Consider the following 20458-nt stretch of genomic DNA (forward strand, 5'->3'; position numbering starts at 1 on the left):
ATGGATGTCCACAGCTACGAATACAAAGTGTTTGCCCTGCCAGGCTGGCAGGAGCCCCATATCATTGACTTGCCATATTTCACTAGCATAGCGTCATTTAATTGAGCCTTTAACAGAGGGACAAGATTAAATCAGGAACAAGTAAGGCAACTCAAACAGGCTGCTTGCAAAGCTTTTAATGGCACTTGTTCTCTCTTCTTGGCAGCCCATGCTTTGGCTGCAGTTGCTCATCACTGCCCTGAAGCTGTGTATATTTGAGTAGCCTTTGTCATAGTATCTTCTTTAGTTATTCAATCACTACAGCGTTGTGGACAGTTCCAGAGGCATTACACTTTGTAGGCACATCCGCATATCACATCCAGATTGGTTTTTGCAAACTAATGCAGTATATTTCTTTTCACAGTTCTTTACCCCACAAAGGTTTTACAATGTTGATAAACTCCTTTGTGGCCCAATAGGCCATCCATGTCAGTAACCCTTTGCAAACAACCTGGTTGTTGGTATATGCACACACATGCCCTTCTGTACAACTGAGTGTTAAATGGACCATATATTGTTTGTCCTACTGCCTAGATTGGCCTCACTGCTATCTAACAATGTTTGTTTCCATTTTGGGTTATAGTATACCGCTTGCCATCCACAGTATTGTATGCGGCCAATCTGTCAATTACCCACGCAACATGTTTCTGTTCTTCTGTTAGATCACCATATAGCGGGACCTCCTGCCTATAGATGGGTGGTTAAAAAGTTATTGCCCATTCTATTGATTCTGGGGAATGGGTGAAAGGAACAGCTCCCCAGAAGGGCAGCATGAGCGTTAAGTGATGGGTTTACCTGAAAGCATACCCTGCAGCAAATAGTGTTTCCATCTAAAGTGGGTAGCCTGAAAGTAAAAGGTCCTAAAACAGTTTGCAGCACTCGGCCCAATCAATATATCAAAGCCAAGAAAGCATCTATGTATAGGAGCTGCCAGCACCATGGTCCAGATTTATCAATAGCCAATTTAAAATGGCCCACCAAGCCCATTTTTTTTTCCCATACCCCCCTAAAGCTATCACCCACTGCTCTCCTCCCCAGGGCCACATTATCCTTAGGGATACATAGGGATGTCGGTCCCCCAAGTGGTATGCTCTGATGGAAACGTGATGTTTCCATATGATGATCTCATCTCTCCGAGGAGATCGTGGCCCCGCGACCATACACAGATCTCGAGCTCATCCTGTTTATTTCCCATGCTTCGCGCATTGGTATACAGGCACTTTAGGGAAGCAGCAGGCGCAGTTACCCCTGGAGGGACACAAGAAGATTCCAGACGGGGTATCGGGAGCATTACCTTCTCTGAGGAGCCCTCAGACAACCCTATGGGACAACTCAGAGGTTTTTCCCTACTATCTTCAACAGTGACAGCAGTGACAACGTCCCCCAGCCCTCCTCTGTCACATCTAACTCCTCTCCCTTCCCCTGTCAAACCTAGTTTAAAGCCCTGGTAATAAGTCCAGAGAGCTTGCTCCCCAATACACTTGTGCCCCACTTGCTGAGTCGGAGTCCATCAGCAGCCCACATACCTGGCTTCTCAAAGGCCTGCCCAAGATCAAAATACCCAAAGGCTTGGTCTAGACACCACCCCCTCAGCCAGTCATTTACCTGTCCCGTTCTCCTCCTTCTTTCTGGGTCCCAGTCACCCATCGGGAGGACAGATGAGAACACTACCTGCACCCCTGATCCCTTCAACATCCTTCCTAGGGATGCAAAGTTCTTTTTAATGTTACTCATTTTCCTTGTTGCAGCATCCTGGGACCCAGCCTGGATGACAGTAAGAGAATAGTAGTCCTCTGGTTTAATGAGCTGTGGCAGAGCCTTCCTAACGTCTCTGACACGCACTCCAGGAAGACAACACACCTCTCTGGAGAGGTTATCCGGGCGGCAAACGGGAGCCTTGGTAACCCCAAGCAAGGAATCCCTGATTACTAAGACTCTCTGCCTGTTTTTTGTGGCACTGGTTTGGATGCAGTGCCCCGACCGGCCCCGCTCCCTATGCTTGGTACTTCCCTCATCCTTGACATGCTTCTTGGGGCCTGGGTTCCAACTGCTGTCCAGACCTTCATCCTTTTCCTGCCCGAGAGCCTCGAATCTATTACCCAGGGACACTGTGGGGGTTGGTGGCACCGTGGGTGTTGGGGGCAGATACCTCCTTCTGCTTTGAGCAGATACGAGGGTCCAGCCCCTTTCCTCTCGTGGGAGGTCAAGCCCTCTGTCCTGCAGGTGAGCAGCTGGATCAGCTACTACCTCTTGCAGGGACTTAGGAGGGGGCTGCTGGGCCTCAGTAGGGGTAGGTTGACACCTCCTATCTGTCTCCCTCAGAGACTCCCAGGAGCTCCTCAGGCTGCCGCTCTCTCGCTGCAGCCCAGCCATCTGCTCAAGCAGTTCCTTGAGCAGGGCACACCTGAACCCATGACAGTCCACTCTTCCCTCAAAGCCCAGGGGGGCCTCCAGATTCCAGAGCACCCTGCAGTCCTCAGTCTGGACTGCCACTTCACCAGATGCAACTCCACCAGATGCTCTGGCCTGATAAGCAGGAACTTGCTGCATGTCTGTCTGTGGTTCAGGAATGCTGAGGAATCTTACTATAAGCATGTTCTAAAAGTTGGCTAAAGTTTGGTAGTTGCTAAGCAGAGGGTTGAATTGGTCAATACACTCCTTTCTGCTCACCAGTCTTCTGAATTCATCTCCCTTACAAAAAACTGTTTGTATTTTATTTATCAAAAAAGAATAGGGTGTATTGAGGTCTAGTGTAGAGAAACTACTTTTTTTTTTTCAGCAAACTCCATGTTTTTCTTTAAAACTACACTTAGTCCATCTCCACTGTTCTCTAAATGTACTGTATTCTCTCAGAGGATTCCTGCACAGTTGAAAAAAAAATGTATATTTTTTAAACATGTATTATTTTTCTGCTTGTTTGATCTTCATGTTTTGTCCCAGACCTCATAATAACAAGGAAACTTTTCAGAGGGTTAATGTGTATATATGTGTCGACACATATGCATATATACACACATATTTTCTCTTCAACATGCACTCAGCCATTTATCTTTGTTGATTCTTCCATGAAGGGATCATTCAGGTTATCTAAAATCAAACCATGCATGGGGGGGAATTGCACAGAAATCATGCTTTTATGTCAGTGCCATCACAGACAAAAGTGGAAGAGACAACTCATACCAACCAGAGAAACGAGGTTGGAGGAATATTGCCCCCAACCAGTAAATGTGCAGAATAACCCAGTTAATCCACTAAAGACCACTTTGCTGTGCATCTCTTGTAGTTTAGACTTGCCAGATAGTCTCTTAGGTAAAGAGGTTGTCTCTTTCTCCCCCGAGACATGGTGGTTGGTAAATCTAGTATTTCCTGATTTAATTTTTTATGTGATTTTTCAGATTGTTTTAGAGATTTTCAGTGGAATATTATAACAATATGTGACTGCAATGTAAATAGTGTATGGCCTTAGCATAGACTGTAGGGAATATTACTGTTGCAAGAATAGGACAATTTGGTGCAAGAAAAGGGTATTTTAATTTTAAAGCTGCTGTGCATTTGTGTGAAAGCTATCCTAAGCCAAACAAACACTGTCTTTTGTTGGCTCAGCTGTAAATAGGATGCTACAGACAGGGCTGCAAAGAATGGTCCTTCTGACAAAGGAGATCCCTAGGATGCGTCTTTGTGGTAGACTTCAGCTCTGCATCTGACTGCCAGCTACTACACTGGTAAGCAGGAAGATGTCTTTGTCCTTTCTCTAAATTGAATTGTACTGCTTTTCATGTCTACACAGCTACTGTCCAGAATGTGATATGCTTTGGTTTTGTGCTTTGAGTGTCATCTCTCCCTCCTCATAGTTTTGGTTAAGTCATGAATGTAGTGCTTTTAGTCAAGAGCATGCTTTCCTTTTCAAAAGGGCCACTTTTTGCATTGTGACTACCCTGGGTTCCCTTTGCCCTTCATCAGAGGCAAAATAGCTGACGTGATTTTTCTTGAAGCAAACTTAGGTATAGGTCTATGAATATAGGACAAACCCTAAAGAATACCTCTTGAGTCATAGAATCATAAGAAATTCTTCCTAATGTCCAGTTTAGACCTCCCCTTGTGCACTTGAGGCCATTTCCTCATGCTCTATCACTTGTCACCTGAGAAAAGAGACCAACACCCACCTTGCTATAATCTCCTTTCAGGCAATTGTAAAGAGCAATGGGGCCTCCCCTTTTCTCCAGACTAAACAACCCCAGTTCCCTCAGCCGCTCCTCAAAGCTCTTGTTTTCCAATGCTTTCACCAGCTTCATTGCTCTCCTCTGTACACCCTCTAGCAACTCCGTATGCCTCTTGTTGTGAGGGGCCCAAAACTGAACACAATACTTGAGGTGCAGTCTCACCAATGTTGTGTAAAAGGGGACAATTACTTCTCTAGTCCTGCTGGCCACACTATTTCTGATGCAGGCCAAGGTACCATATGCCTTCTTGCCCACCCGAGCACTCTGCTCGTTCATGTTCAGACCAGCACCCCAAGGTCCTTTACTGTTGGGCAACTTTCCAACCACTCTTTCCAAAGCCTACACTGCTGTATAGGGTTGTTATGACCCAAGTTCAGGACCTGCCACTTAGCCTTGTTGAATGCCATTCAATTGGACACAGCCCATTGATCTAGCCTATCCAGATCCCTCCACAGAGTCTTCCTGCCCTCAAACAGATCAACACTCCTGCCAAATTTGGTATTGTCTGCAAACTTACTGTGGGTGTACTCAATCCCCTCACTCGGATCACTAATAAAAATTATATGCAAAACTGTCCCTAAGGCCGAGCCCTGGGGAATGCCACTGGTGACTGGGTGCCAGCTGGATTGAACTCCATTCACTAAGACTCTCTGAGCCCAGTTACTCAGACAGTTCTTCACCCAGTGAACTGTACACCTGTCCAAGCCATGAGCAGACAGTTTCTCCAGGAGAATACTGTGGGACACAGTGTCAAATGCTTTACTAAAATCCATACAAAAAACATCCTCTGCCTTTCCCTCATCTACTAAGTTCTCAGTCCCAGGTTCTTCTTGATAATGGTCATTGAATGAAGCACCCTGGAGCCTGCCATGTATCTAGGATGTGCACTATGACGCTGACACTGTCAGCCTGACCTAGCCAAATGACTGTTGACCCATTGCCCAACTGCAGAAAGAATTAAAACCAACCTTGTAATTCTCTGCAGTCACCAACCACAGAAGTTCTGAGAGGCTAGGTTTGGATTGGTGTGGGATTCCCCTGCCCTTGGCATCAGGATGAGACCACGACCAAGGCTGAGTTGGTGTGAGTTACTTCACCTTTCCTTGTGGTGGACACGCCAAAAGCTAACCAAAGTCTCTCAAACTGTAAACTTCAGGTTTATTTAAAATGTAAGATAACAAATCCAGAGAAAGATAAGACTTGTGAGCAAAGGAAGTACTGAGGCTGAGTAAATAAACCAGTTTAAATCAAACTTCCTCACTTGTTAGATATTTCTTTGTAGACAGTGTTCTCTTCTTACTCCTTTGACTTTCTGGATTTGAAGGACTTCATGTTGTCCCACAGTGACCTTAGGGCCACTTCCTCGTTTCTTTCACCTCTGATATGTAGCTGCTTAGTTCTGCTGCTTTCTGAAGCCTCCAAATTTGCATTAGGTCCAGTGGCTCCTAGGGAAGTGATATATCCCCTGCCTCCTTCATCAGAGCCCACCCAATTAAAGCACAGCAGCTAGAATACGAAAATTAAAAGGCAGCTCTCTTCCAGACTTCTCTGCAGTACAATGCAGAGCTATCTCCCACCCCCTTCAGTAAACTGAGTACAAACAAACAGCCCCATCTTCCTTCTGAAGTCCCTTTAGACTCTGGTTTGGGCCACTGAGATTATTGTGTTACATTTATGTTCTTACTTTGTTCTTCGGTGATTAAAGGTTAGTGAAGGAACTACAAATATGCTTTAAAGGACACTTGATGAATAAGGCCATTAAGAAGTATTGCTTGTCTCAGAGACATCAGAATGTGCTTTCAAGTAAGAATGAGAGAATGTTTCCTGCATAATTCTATGTTCATTAGCCTTGGCCACAACATTTTTAATAGCAATTGTTGATTAAGAGAAGACATTTTTCTTTCTTTTCTTCCTTTTTTTTTCCTTTTTTTTTTCTTCTTCTTCCAATGAGTAAGCATGCCGTCACTGCACTTCATTGAAGAATTCACAAATCTGTTTATCTTTCTCCATCCTGCAGATGTTGGAGAGAGCCATGAATTGACTTTGGCACAATTTGAAGTAAGAGTGTTTCTGCCTCAAAGGAGATGGTAAAAATGACAATCCTTAGAGTCACAAAAGCACCAGAGTCCCAAGAGCCACTGAAAGACATTGGAAGAGCTCTGGTAGCATTCACCATTTGCTGGTCATGTCTCTGCTCCACTGGTACCTCCTCTTTCTTGTATTGGCTCTGACATGTCAGTGCCAGAAAAACCTTCATGTATATATTTCTCCATTATCCTGAGAAAAGCAGGAGAATCTGCTGTGATGTCATTTTCTGCAGGCCGCTCTCACATCTCTCACCAGCTTCTTCACAGGTACCTTTGTTTTCAGTAACAACTTTCTGTCCAGCTAACTATTATTGTGACTCTGTTTTTCAACTTTTGGTTGTCTCTACTGCTCTTCATCCTGTGCACTTTCCCATCAGGGTTAAGTCTAACTCTGACTTTCTTTCCTTGACCTACACAGGACTGCTGATGATTTTATGCAGAGGTCTGTGGCGTAGGATCATTTCACTTTTTGTAGGCAATCACATTTTAGCCCCCCAGAGATCTGGTATCCAGTGCTGGTAAGTACTTGCTTAGGGTTTTCTGGTCATTTTTTTCTCCTGTCAATCTTGTCTATAACACATAAGGATGGGTGTGGTTGCACTTGTCTGCAGGATCCAAAATATAAATACATCTTAAACTTTACTTGCAGCTGCAGAGAAGGCCAGTGCATGGCAATGCTTCAAAGTGCCTCCTTGTGCACAAGGAGGACTGTGGATGTAGAAGTGTGTATGCATGTGTCTATGAGAAACAGGATCTGTATGTGATCACACCTCTCACCAAGGCAGGACTCATCACCAAACAGTGGTTCCCTAAAAATCAGGCTTCTGACGTTAGCAAGTCATCCAGGTTCCTAATGTGTAAAAATTAAGGTTCTTCCAGAGGCTCATCCATCCAGTCTTTGACACCTCTCTTAGCAAAAAATGTGCTAAGCTTGGCAAGGTGTCTAGACAGAAGGGTGAGAGATTCCTTTGATTAGATATTTAAGCAGATAAAATGAGACAAATTCCATCTGGTGTTCCTACACAAAACTGGGAGTAAGGTTCCTACTTGAATCTGTTTTTTGTCGCTCCTCTTCTGCCTTTTCTGAAATACTTGCACCTTTTTCACACATATTTTTTGTTGTTGAGGATTCATAGCAAGGTGCAGTTGACACTTCGCCAAAGCCAACAACAGTGCAGAAGTAGTCAGGAGGTCCTGTTATAGGTCCTGTTATATTAAACCTGAACAGGGAGAGAAAGTCAGATTTAGTTTCGTTCCTGACCCAGTTAGATGCAATGGCAGTGAATAGTATCATTTACATGAAAGACAGTGTGTCACCTCGCCTTGCAGCCTATGTCTTTGTCAGTTGTAATGGAGACTGCCTCATCGGAGGGTCTCATAGAATCATAGAATCATAGAATATCCTGAGTTGGAAGGGACCCTTAAGGATCATCAAGTCCAACTCTTGACACCGCACAGGTCTGCCCAAAAGTTCAGACCATGTGACTAAGTGCACAGTCCAATCTCTTCTTAAATTCAGACAGGCTTGGTGCAGTGACCACTTCCCTGGGGAGCCTGTTCCAGTGTGCAACCACCCTCTCTGTGAAGAACCCCCTCCTGATGTCAAGCCTAAATTTCCCCTGCCTCAGCTTAACCCCGTTCCCGCGGGTCCTGTCACTGGTGTTAATGGAGAAAAGGTCTCCTGCCTCTCGACACCCCCTTACGAGGAAGTTGTAGACTGTGATGAGGTCTCCCCTCAGCCTCCTCTTCTCCAGGCTGAACAGGCCCAGTGACCTCAGCCGTTCCTCGTACGTCTTCCCCTCCAGGCCTTTCACCATCTTCGTAGCCCTCCTCTGTACACTCTCCAACAGTTTCATGTCCTTTTTATACTGTGGTGCCCAGAACTGCACACAGTACTCGAGGTGAGGCCGCACCAGCACAGAGTAGAGCGGGACAATCACCTCCCTTGACCTACTAGCAATGCCGTGCTTGATGCACCCCAGGACACGGTTGGCCCTCCTGGCCGCCAGGGCACACTGCTGGCTCATATTCAACTTGCTGTCTACCACGACCCCCAGATCCCTCTCTTCTAGGCTGCTCTCCAGCGTCTCATCGCCCAGTCTGTACGTGCAGCCAGGGTTTCCCAGGTGCAGGACCCGGCACTTGCTCTTATTGAACTTCATGCGGTTCATGCGGTCTCCCTCCCAGCTCCTTAATTTTTTTTCGCTCATCCTCAACAGAAGTATATGGGCTATGCTTTCCCATGTAGAGACCTTTCTCTTCTTTGTTATGCTCCATTCAATGATGCTAAGATCACAGTCTCTTTTATATCTGCCTGGTGTATCCTTCCTCTCTTCACTGAACTCCATTTAGTCAGATACCTCCTTTGCCAGCAGAACTGTAGCTGTGTCCTGTCTTGCCATCCTGATCTGACATGCCTGATTCAGCCATGGACTCCCTTTGAATTGTCATTAGGAGGTACTGTAGCACCTGAATCTCAAGGAATCAGTATGCTTCAAAACCCTGATTTTGCTTGCACACTGTGTTGGCCCTGGAGCATTTGTGACAGTTTCTAGACATTCATCACAGTGATTTGCTGGAATAAGCTTACATGTCTGTGCTGTGTTCTCTGCCGTTAATCCACTCCCAATTCTTCTTGCTTTCATTGTACTGGAGACCAAGTAAGTAATAATGATTTGTGGATTGTGAAATAAGGTAATCCTAGACGGGAAAAAAAACACAATGCTAATACTTCCAAATTATATTTTCTTCACTGGACGTGCACAGAAATTTTAGTACTAAATAGCCAACATAGAAAGAACGGTATGGATCTAGCTACACTATCTCTTTCCGCAGCTTCAGAGGCTGAATTCTTTCATTCTTATTTAATCTCATCCCTCTTCCTGAGGCTTCTTAGGAACAGACTAAATAAAATAATACACTCCTGATACTATTAAAGCTGTACATTGTAGTTAGCCAGATGTGACTTAATACCTGGAGACACTTTTTTGTTCTGACTGTGATGGGAAGGCCTCTTTGGTTTTTCTCAAAGTGATGTCTCTGACCAAAAATGTCTGTTTGATTCATTTGGTCTTGGTTTGTGTGCTAAATCCCTTTAAGGCATACATCATGTAGGAAGAGAATTTGTTCCTTCCCATGGGAACACCTTTGAGGAGAGAAGCTTCTAGATGCAAGACTTTAAGAGGGTAAGATGCCAAAATGCATCTTACTGTGAAGGCTTTTTCTACCTTACAGAGGTGCTTGGTGTATGTGAGTGTTTATAGGCCCCCAGAGACATCTAACATAAGAAGACACCAGTAACCCACGAGGTCTTTGACATACGGGTCAAACAACCCTAGAAGCAGCCTCATGGATTTAGATCTCACCAGTTCTTTCTTGTTGTCAATGGTCACCAGTTCTGAGTGCATGCCAGTACATTCATCATGGAAAGCTTTCCAGTTTTTTCTTTCTGCAGTTTGAGAAAAGAAGTAGCATTTTTTCCCATTTCTTTTCCAATGTTGGGGGCAATCTATAGGAGGGAAAAAAGTGGAAAATCCCATGTTCAAACAAACAAAATGATCCCATTACAAAAAAAAAAAAAAAGAAAAATAAAAAAGAGTAAATTACAGCCAGAAAAGTACCCTTGTGGTTCTGTTCATAATTTTCAGCAGGCCGCCAGGGATCCCTGCCAATCTCTATAGCTAATACAAGCTCATTAGTCTCTATGCATGAGTCAGAGAAGTAGGATCATGGATAACATTATCCAGTCTTTTAAAACTTTGCTCAGGAAGTAAAGAGAAAAGCTTGGGGCAAAAAGCAGCTTTCAGTTTTCAAACATCTTATTTGCCCGTTTCAATATATGGCAAAAGTGGTGCTACTGAAAGAAAGAATATTTCTCCCTGTTGCTAGGAACAGAAGGACAGAGAATGAGACTTGGAAAGGGTGATACAATTCAATGAGACAGAGACTGTGTGATAGAGTTTTGTTAGTTACTCAGCAGCCCTTAAACATCAAAAAGAAATTACACTTAGTTAAAAGGCTGAGAATGGAGGGGTATTTGAAAGCAATACATATGCATTGATCCAGCATGCTCACTACTATGCTGTGATACCAAAAGGACCATTGTATTAATGTCCACTCATCTAGCCACAGGCTCCTCTGCACTACCATGAAGGGAGGAAGTCAGTTCTTCCTCCCTCTGAAGCAATAATGTAGTGTTGAGCAAGCACTACTTTCAAAGATGAAAATATTGCTGTTTGGCCTTGAGAGCATATTCTCTGAGTTATTAATGACTTTTTTTTGTCAGATTAGTATTTTTATTATTTTATTATTTTTATTATTTTTCCTCTGAAAAAAATCAAGAACCCTTCTTAAAAGGCAATCCGACAGGTACCTGGAAACTGCCTTTTGAACCACAGATGATTACCTACCTTGTGCCTTATCATAGGTCATGGAGAGTGTTTCTCTGTCCTGTGGGCTGCTTGTGGTTGGATGGTCTGGAAATAAGATGACAGTAATTTCTGTTTTGAATAGCTGACCATATTGCCACAGAGTGTCAAAGTTCTTCTAGACCTTTTCGATCTTCACTATCACTCCACAAAGAATATCTACTCCTCCCCTATTTCCTCCTCCACTGAAAAAAATGGTAGTACTATACTGTGGAGCAGATTTCCAAAGAGTGTTGCACCCTGAGATCAAAAAGAGACAACAGTCTTCACTGTAGGTTTTAAAGCAGATACCTAAGCTGAAATTACCTTATTTTCACAGAATTAGTGGCTGAGATCCCACAGGACATGGTCCTTAGGGACAGGGGATCTGTTCAGAGCTGGCAACTATTTAAGGATATTTTCCTTAGAGAGCAAGAGCTCTCTATTCCCATATGCAATATATCAAGCAAGTAGGAAAACAGCATGGTTGAACAAGAACCTGCTGGCCAAACTTAGGCAAAAGAAGAAAATGCACAGACAGTGGAAACAGGGCCACGTACCCTGGGAAGAGCACAGAAATGCTGTCCGGATGTGCAGGGATGGGATCAGGAAAGTCAAGGTACTGACAGAACTAAACTTGGGGAGGGATGCAAAGAATAACAAGAACGGGTTGTACAGGTACATTGGCTGCAAAAGAAAGACTAAGGAGAGTGTACCAACTCTGACAAATGAAGAGGGAGAACTGGTAACAACAGATGTGGAGAAGGAACAGGTCCTTGACAACTTCTTTGCCTTGGTCTTCACCAGTGGTCAGGCTTCCCACCTATCTCAAGTCCTCAAACCTCTAGGCAGGGGCTGGAGGACCAGAGTCCCTCCCACTGTAAGTGAAGAGCAAGTTTGTGACCTCCTGATGCAACTTAACAATTACAAGTCTATGGGCCCTGAAGACATGCATCCCAGGGTCCTGAGGGAATTGGCTTATGTAGTTGCCAAGCCACTCTCCATCATATTTGAAAAAATCACGGCAGTCAGGCAAAGTCCATGGTGACTGGAAAAAGGGAAACATCACTCCCATTTTTAAAAAGGGTAGAAAAGAACACTAGGGGAACTACAGTCAGGTGAGCCTCATCTCTCTGCCTGGCAAGATCATGGAATGGGTCCTCTTGGAGTCAATGTTAAGGCAGGACAAGGAGATGATCCGGGACAGCCAACATGGCTTCACCAAGAGCATTAGTATTTTTATTATTTTATTATTTTTACTATTTTTCCTCTGAACAAAATCAAGAACCCCTCTTTAAAGGCAATCCAACAGGTACCTGGAAACTGACCAATCTGGTGGCCTTCTATGATGGAGTGACTGCATCGGTCAACAAGGGAAGACTGACTGTTGTCATCTACTTGGACTTCTATAAGGCCTTTAATGTGGTCCCACATGACATCCTAATCTCTACATTGGAAAGATATGGATTTGAAGGGTGGGCCATCTGGTGGATAAGGAATTGGCTTGATGGTCACACCCAGAAAATCAATGGCTTTATGTCCAGGTGGAGGGCAGTCATGAGCAGTGTCCCTCAGGGATCTGTCTTGGGACTGGTGCTTTTCAATATCTTCATTAATGATGTAGACGATGGGATTGATTGCACCCTCAGCAAGTCTGCAGATGACACCAAGCTCAGTGGTATGGTTGATACAACAGAAGGAAGGGATGCCATCCAGAGGGACCTGGACAGGCTGGAGAAGTGGGGCCATGTGAACCGAATGAGGTTCAACAAGTCCAAGTGCAAGGTGCTGCACCTGGGCCAGGGCAATCCCAGACATGAGGACAGACTGGGAGAAGCACTCATTGAGAACAGCCCCGTGGAGAGAGACTTGGGGGTTCTGGTGGACAAAAAGCTCGATGTAAGCCAGCAGTGAGCACTTGCAGCCCAGAAGGCCAACTGCATCCTGGGCTGCATCAAGAGAGGAGTGACCAGTAGGTCAAGGGAGTGATTTTTCCCCCTCTACTCTGCCCTCGTGAGGCCCCATTTGGAGTACTGCATTCCGGTGTGGGACCCCCAGCACCAGAAGGATGTAGACCTGTTAGAGCAAGTCCAGAGGAGGGCTACAAAGATGATCAGAGGGCTGGAGCACGTCTCCTGTGAAGAAAGGCTGAGAGAGCTGGGGATGTTCAGCCTGGAGAAGAGAAGGCTCTGGGAAGACCTCCTTGCAGCCTTTAAATACTTAAAGGAGTCTTATAAAAAAGATGGAGAAGGACTCTTTACTTGTGTAGATAATGATTGGACAAGAGGCAATAGTCTTAAACTAAAAGAGGATAGATTTAGACTAGACATAAGGAGGAAATTCTTCACTGTAAGGGCAGTGAGACACTGGAACAGGTTGCCAAGAGAAGTTGTGGATGCCCCATCCCTGGATGTGTTCAAGACCAGATTGGATGGGGCCCTGGGTAACCTGATCTAGTGCGTGGCATCCCTGTCTATGGCAGGGGCATTAGACTTAGATGATCTTTAAGGTCCCTTCCAACCCAAGCCACGCTATGATTCTATGATTATTTTCCCTGTTTCTTCTGACATAGTGGCTGTGAGGGATTTGTGCTCCATGGCAGGCTTCTGACTCCGCAAAAAAGGGACTTTGGAGAGAGGCTTACAACTTCATTTTTATTATCTGATGACTAACTGACTATCACAGAGAAAAAGGAAAAAAAAATCTGCGAGGGTGAAGAAAGTGGTTTTGAGGCCTCAGATGAGCTAAAGTTATGCTTTACTAAAGCTTATGTTTACTAGGGTGGGTCATGTGTTTTTATGTATTTTTCAAGTCTTCTCAAGCCTTTGGTTTTTCAGTTTTAGCAACTTCCCCAAGAGTTTAGATCTTGAAAGAACTGAGTTCAGGGATCACTCACAATTAACAGGCTAGAGGAGGATTTTGTTTTTCCAGCTGGCTCTGTGTAGCAATAACTAAATCTACATATTCTCCAAGCTTCTCTGCTTGGGAAAACTCAGCTGTACATCAGAGAATCAGAATCACAGAATCATTTAAGTTGGAAAAGACCTCTAAGATCATCAAGCCCAACTGTTAACCTAGCACTAAACCATATCCCTAAGTGCCACGTCTACACATCTTTTACATACCTCCAGGGATGGTGATTCAACTACTTCACTGGGCAGCCTGTTCCAATGTTTTACAACACTTGGAGTGACAAAATTTTTCTAATATTCAACTAAACCTCCCCTGGCACAACTTGAGGCCATTTCCTCTTGTCCTATCACTTGTTGCTTGGGAGACGAGACCGATCCCTACCCTGCTACAACCTCCTTTGAGGTAGTTGTAGAGAGAGACAAGGTCTCCCCTGAGCCTCCTTTTCCCTAGGCTGAATAACCCCAGCTCCCTCAGCCACTCCTCCTAAGACTTGTTCTCTAGACCCTTCACCAGCTTCGTTGCCCTTCTCTGGACACTCTCCAGCACCTCAATGTCCATCTTGTAGTGAGGGTCCCAAAACTGAATGCCCTATTCAAGGTACAGCCTCACCAGAGTTGAGTACAGGTGGACAATCACTTCCATAGTCCTGCTTGCCACACTGTTTCTGATACAAGCCAGAATGCTCTTGACATTTTTGGCCACCCAAGCACACTGCTGGCTCATATTCAGCTAGCTATTGACCAATACTCCCAGGTCCTTCTCTGCCAGGCAGCTTTCCAGTTACTTGTTGAAAAATACAACGGCCCCTGCCATGAACAGCTGTTTTTAGTTCAGCTGGCTATTAGTTACTGAATTGTCTAGAATAAAGTTTCAAGAGGCATTTCTGAGGTTATTTGGAGTTGAACAAAAAATGTATTAGTAACTACGGTAAAGAAACTATAGACTAAATATTATAGTGGTAGAATTATTATACTTGAAACCAGAATCAATAAATTCATTGAAAACAAACAAAAAATAAAATAAAATAAAATAAAATAAAATAAAATAAAACAAAACAAAATAAAATGAGAAAAAAGATTGGATTCAAGAGAGTTCTGACAAACTTGTACCAGAACAGCATAGTTCATGCTGTTCATGGTTCAGCATGGTATGCAGGCTCCATACCTGAGACAAACAGTAAAAGAGACAAAATATTAAAAGAAAGAACTTCATTTACCAGCAGTAAACTCAAAAATAAGATGAGAGAAAAGAAATGGGGTGGCATTTAGATTATGTAAAGTGCAAACAAATTCCTTTAAATTCCCTAAAACTCAGGAACCTCTTTCAAATGTACTTTCATTCATATTCAGTTAGAGATTTCTTGTGTTATAGACATCCTAGTGATGTTATACAAGATCATCTCTGAAATATTCTCATGGGTAACCACCATAATATCATTATTATTTCATTTTTACTTTCTTTTTTTTCAACATATTTGTATTTATTTGATTTATTTGTTTGATTTGATTTGATTTATTGCTTGAACATTGTATATTTTGATGATTGTGCTTCCGATTTTTTTCTTTTGGAATTTTTCTTTTGAAAACATAGAATGGAAAACCATTCAACTCCTTTACAGATTTCTCTTATGACCATGGTTTGTCAACAGTTACTGTCCTGAACCATCAAAATAGCCTTCTGCTTCTACTGATTTTACTCGTCATGATTTAGATGTTATTCTTTGGGTGAGCCACAAGTAAATTGCAGTTAATACATTTTTAGCTGAACTTACACAGGAATGTCAGCCCCACCCCTAAGACCAGTAGGAGGATTATCACAGCAATCAATATTCCAATATGTGTTCTGGAACAACAGTTTTTACCTACAGAGAGAAAAAATAAGGATTAGGAAAACAACTGTGGTAGGACGTTTCATCGTCATTCAAAGATGCCCTTTCCAGGCTCATATTGAGACAACTCTTTCAAGTTAGTCAAAGTTTTTCCCTCTGATGTTTGTTCTTCTTGTGCATACCTGTTATTTTTTTTTTCTTTCCCATCATAGGTATTCAACTGAACCCTTCTGATACTGCCTAGAATACTATGTTAAATTCTGCTGTACCTGATGCTAGAATTCAGTGCTCTCTGGCATCCTTACCTGCCCTCTCAAAATATTAGTGAAGGAAAACCCAATCAGCCTATCAGATAAAGGTCCTGCCATATCATTTTTTCAGAAATGTTGAACTGTCTCATCTTTATGTTTTGACAGTTGTTTATGTATTTTTGGTTTTGGATTTACTTCAAGGAGATCCTTGCGTCAGTCATTACTCTGTCAACTCAGTGGGTACTGCAGAGCACAGGCAGCTTCAAGAGGGTCAAAAGATATGTTTGGAAGCTGACTGAACTCATCAGACACTGAATTAAAGGGTAAAGGACAGCTTTCCATCACTTCCCGCTTCACATATCTGCTAGAGTATTTTACTTACCCCTTCTGCTGTCTTTGAAGTTTGTGATGTCCGTTTGACCACTGGGAACTGTAGAACAAATGTAGGTTATTCTGTATATCATCCCTAGATCTTTAAAGTAAATAGTTTTATGTAAAGGAGGAGACCAACCCGAATCTTCACCCTAGCTGCAGTCAATACTTGGTCTGTTTTGTCTGATAACCTCATTTTCACGCCTATGTATTCATTACTAGTTGAATTAGTGAAGTAGTAAAAAGCTGTCATATTTAATACAGTATTAAACTAAACTGCTTTTAAAACAGTCTTTGAAAAAGAGTCAGCAACCCCAGAGTGAAATGGATCCAGGTAAATTCAAAGAGGCCAAACTGAAGATGCAGAAGCAGTTTTGGATGCCAGAAGTGGATAAACTGGTCAATTACTATTATCGGAGCTATTGGAAGGGGCGTGTCCCCAGGCAGAGTTGGCTGTACCTCACTGTCAATCACCTCTGTTCCTATTCGTTCCTGCTGGGCAAAGAGGGTGAGTTGTAAACTTGGTAGTTGCTTTTCTGCTATATCCCATGATCTTTTTAATGTGGTTGATCTTTCACGTGGACTTTTTTTAAAGCTGACAGTTGGTTTTATTTGTTTGTTTTTCCTTTTAGGAATCCCTTGAGCTCTGGCTCAGCATGTAGATCAGTCCTTATACTCATAGGCACTTCAGTGAAATTTAAACTGAATGCCTGAGTCACAGCTGGACTTGATTATCTTAGAATTCTTTTCCAACTCAAGTGATTCTGTGATTCTATATACTAGAAGCCTAAGAAATAAGATGAGAAGACCTAAAATGTCCAGCCCTAGATTAAAACACCCAGGCCTCAGGCACCAAAGAATGTGTGCTTTGTGTCATCCGAGATGGCCTCGGATATCAGATAACTGTACATGTCTGGAAGATGTTGCTAAACCTACATGAGATCTGTGGTCTTCTAGATCTGCCTGCTGAAGGCAGACAGAATGTGCTAATACTTCCCAGGTGGTTCTGGCCACCTGCGGTTTGTTAACCGAAGAGTACCCCAATATGTATATGGGAAAGTGGATAGCAGGAAAAGAGGCAGCATAGTACTAGACTACAAAAGGAAAAATAGAGTGCTAATGGATAAAAGAGGGGAACTACATAAAGGAGAGGGCACTTCTTATAAAAAGGAAGTTGTAAAGTGCTGCTAGAAGAGAATAAAATCCATACAGGCAGAGCGTATATTATTAAAGGATAACATCGTGGCAGCGTGTGGACAATATAAGCCACTTACTAAGAATGATCTGGGAACAGATAAAAGGAAGCAGACAAGGCTATTAGAAACAGATGGTAAACTTTACAAAGCTGTAAACATAAAATTTACAAAGCTGTAAACACCAAATGAAAGAAATAGAAAGCATCACAAATGGTGGGAAGATAAAAATCATATATAAAAATAATTAGACAGCTAAGAACTTGAGAAGCAAAAACCATCAGAATTACCACTCAACCTGTCTTTAAACACAATGAGAGAAGGTAACTTTATGGAGCTTTGTAGGCTGGTGGATTGTATGGTATCCATGAAGTATTCAGAAGATAAGACTATAGCAGAGAAATTAAATTAATCCTTTAATCAGGGTTGACTGAATAAGAACTGGGTGGATCTCCCATTTCAGGACAGTTTTGTGTGAAGAGTTTCTTGAATGTGGCCCAAATACACAAATGGGTGCAGTAAAAAATTCCAAGACAAGTTAGGTGTGAGACAGCTGGATTACTAATGCAGTTTTGTAATCCCTCTCTTAAAACTACCTTTGTACCCAGGAATTAGAAGGTAACACATCTAATGTGAGCTAAGCCCACAAATAAATAAATAAATAAATAAATAAATAAATAAAAAAGCTAGAGTAGATCTGTGAACTTCAGCTGATCACACAATAACAGAATCATTTAAGTTGGAAGTGACCTTTTCAGATCACGTACTTCAACTCCCTCGCTCAAGCAGGTTCAGGTAGAGCAGGTTGCTCAGGACTGTGAGGTCAGGTTTTGACTATCTCCACAGATGGAGACTCCACAATCTCTCTCTGGGAAACCTGTTCCACTGTTTGACCACCCTCAGAGTAAAGAAGTGTTTTCCTTTGTTCTAAGACTGTACCAGGGAACCTAGTGGGTACTATAATATGGTACCCACTATAAAATCCTGAATATCATGGAGACCTTGGATTGGGTTTAGCTGCTTACTGTTTCTTTCAGGGAGCATTAGCTGAAATAGTAGGCCAGCTCAGAATAGACAAATGGAGCCGGTTCTTCACTGCATATTTAAAAGAACTGTGGATCTCCTTGTCAAAGGATGTTATAGAAATCAGGGCTGTGTATGGAATCAAGGGGAGATTGGGCAAGTTCATAAAAGAGAAATCCACCAATGGTAAGCAAATAGAAACACATCTGCCTCAGGAAGTCCTTGAGTAGTTGGATGCATGTGAAAGTTATTACAGGAAGATAGCATATATGCCTACGCTCTTCTTACTCATCAGTAGTTGTACACCTTTGACTGCCATTGCAGATAGAGGTTGGGCGATGTGATTTCTTGATACTGCCCATAAATCTTGTGTTCCTATGCCAGTGAATCCAAGAAGTGTTTAGTTGCATATAATACAACACATCAGATGCTCCTTACTTTGGCTTCATAAAGCAGTCAAGTGTATATTCCTGTCTCCATGTGGTCCCATGTGGTTTTATATCACTTCATTTCTTGAAAACAAGGAATGGACTCCTCTCTTCACATTGTTTAAATTCATATCAGTATAGCAGACAGCTGAAAACTCACCAAATGATGCATAGCTAGCTACAGCACTTGTGTCTAGGGATTGCACATTCAGTTCTGCGTATGTAGAATCTAAAAGCAGGCAAAAATAATGGGGAACAGAAAAAGAAGAGAAACGATTTAAATGTAATAAAAATAACTGCAATTATGAGAAATGATAAACACATGGCAGCAACTGATGCAATTCATGTGACAGTGTTTAACTTTGACACAATAATATGTTTGTCCACTGTATTCAAACAATAAAGGACTTGCTATAAGCAGAAAAAAGATCTGTTTTATCATCAGTTCAGTGCGGACAGTGACAGAGGAAACATGAACACACACTTTAAATCTAAACAGAAGTGGAAAAAAATGTCTAAGGTCTCTGACTGTCTTACCCAACTGTCTTTCTCTGTTAAACAGAGAAAGAGGGGAAAAAAAAAAAAAAAGAAATTCGGAGATGAAGTCTATAATGTCTGTCATTTTAGGATGTAATTTTATGCAGATGTAGCAAAAACAGTGCAAAAATTTACATAATAATTCTTACTGTTAAGATAAGATTTAGGTAAGAATTTTGCAAAATCATTGTACTAAATCAAACTGAATCTGTTCATGAAATATTTTATGCTTGATTTCTTAAACAAGCAGCATGCACCGGCAAGCCCAGGAGGGAGAAAACCCAAAACAATGCTTGCTATGCTCAGCAAGCAGCATTGTACTATGCATGAGACTGCTTCAAACAATGGAAACATGAGGAACTCAACCCTCTGATCAGTTTGCTGTAAGAATCAGAGTATGCTACATAAGAACAGACCTGGATCAGGAGATCGAGTAACGTTCAGCTGTGGAGTAATTTCTTAAATCGGACCTCTTAATACCACACAAGAAACTCTCCTTCATATTTGCACCTTGACAAATGAAAAGTAGACCTTATAACAATTTCCTTTATTCTGGTTAAAAAATAAACTAAAAATTGACCCCACCTGCAAATTTTTCACAGCTTTGCCCTCTATATTTCTTTCACCCCCTTTGGGGCTTTGGTGCCACCCTCTTTCAAAATATCTCTGAGGGAGGCTGAAGAAAACAAAGCTCAGTGCAGACAGATTGACCTACCTTGGACATTGATGTCCTTCTGTAGCCTAGACCTTCTTGATTCAGTCAAGTTCAAGTCAGCATAGATGAGATTTTCTGACATTCTTATTCCCACTTCTTTTTTTCCTTTGTTGCTGTCGGAAAGTTGTTCTCTGCTGTAACGGGCTTGTAACTTCCCTCCTCTTCTTCCTCAAGAGGAAGTTCTTTCTTCCTTCTGTCATACAGAAACCAGTAATGATAGGGGAAGTTTGATTCTAACTGATCTTTTCATAGCAGGTTTAAAGGTATAGGGTTAAGGTTAAGGGTAAGGTTGCAGCCTCGATATGACGACCTTTGTCTAGAAGGGGTTCTGGCATTGTTAGTATTTTCAAATTCTACTTTTTCCCCTTGTATTTTGAAAAGACAAACTTCGTTAAATGAAATGGGAAGGAGAAAAACAGAACAGATTCAGAAGTGAGGTCTGAGAA

The 20458-nt window shown here is 42.5% G+C and overlaps 1 protein-coding gene across 4 annotated transcripts; it reads right to left on the reverse strand.

Annotated features, from left to right (window-relative positions):
* Nucleotides 1-5397: 5397 nt before the first annotated feature.
* LOC310900690 (killer cell lectin-like receptor subfamily B member 1B allele C) lies at nt 5398-20423 on the reverse strand. 4 transcript variants are annotated; one of them, XM_083839040.1, is made up of 8 exons: nt 20013-20410; nt 18921-18989; nt 16127-16174; nt 15437-15526; nt 10756-10821; nt 9712-9854; nt 8937-9046; nt 5398-7566 (listed from the first exon to the last, which is right to left on the reverse strand). In XM_083839040.1, the coding sequence occupies exons 1-8, from the start codon at nt 20092-20094 to the stop codon at nt 7365-7367; spliced, it is 810 nt and encodes a 269-aa protein (XP_083695166.1). In that variant the 5' UTR covers nt 20095-20410; the 3' UTR covers nt 5398-7364. The 4 variants fall into 4 exon arrangements, with proteins under 4 accessions (XP_083695166.1, XP_083695168.1, XP_083695167.1 ...); XM_083839042.1 differs by lacking the exon at nt 15437-15526 and having other exon boundaries at nt 20013-20421; XM_083839041.1 differs by lacking the exon at nt 16127-16174 and having other exon boundaries at nt 20013-20418.
* Between the last annotated feature and the right edge of the window lie 35 nt (nt 20424-20458).

The sequence above is a fragment of the Anser anser genome (assembly GCF_964211835.1).
Source record: "Anser anser genome assembly, chromosome: 1".
NCBI lineage: Eukaryota > Metazoa > Chordata > Aves > Anseriformes > Anatidae > Anser > Anser anser.

Excerpts from the sequence above, each read along its gene's own strand:
- LOC310900690 (XM_083839040.1), bottom strand. The coding sequence starts at position 20,094 with ATGTCAGAAAATCTCATCTATGCTGACTTGAACTTGACTGAATCAAGA. Across the intron at positions 18,990-20,012 it reads GAAGGACATCAATGTCCAAG|ATTCTACATACGCAGAACTG; the intron begins GTAGGTCAATCT and ends GCCTGCTTTTAG. Across the intron at positions 16,175-18,920 it reads AGCTAGCTATGCATCATTTG|TTCCCAGTGGTCAAACGGAC; the intron begins GTGAGTTTTCAG and ends TTTGTTCTACAG.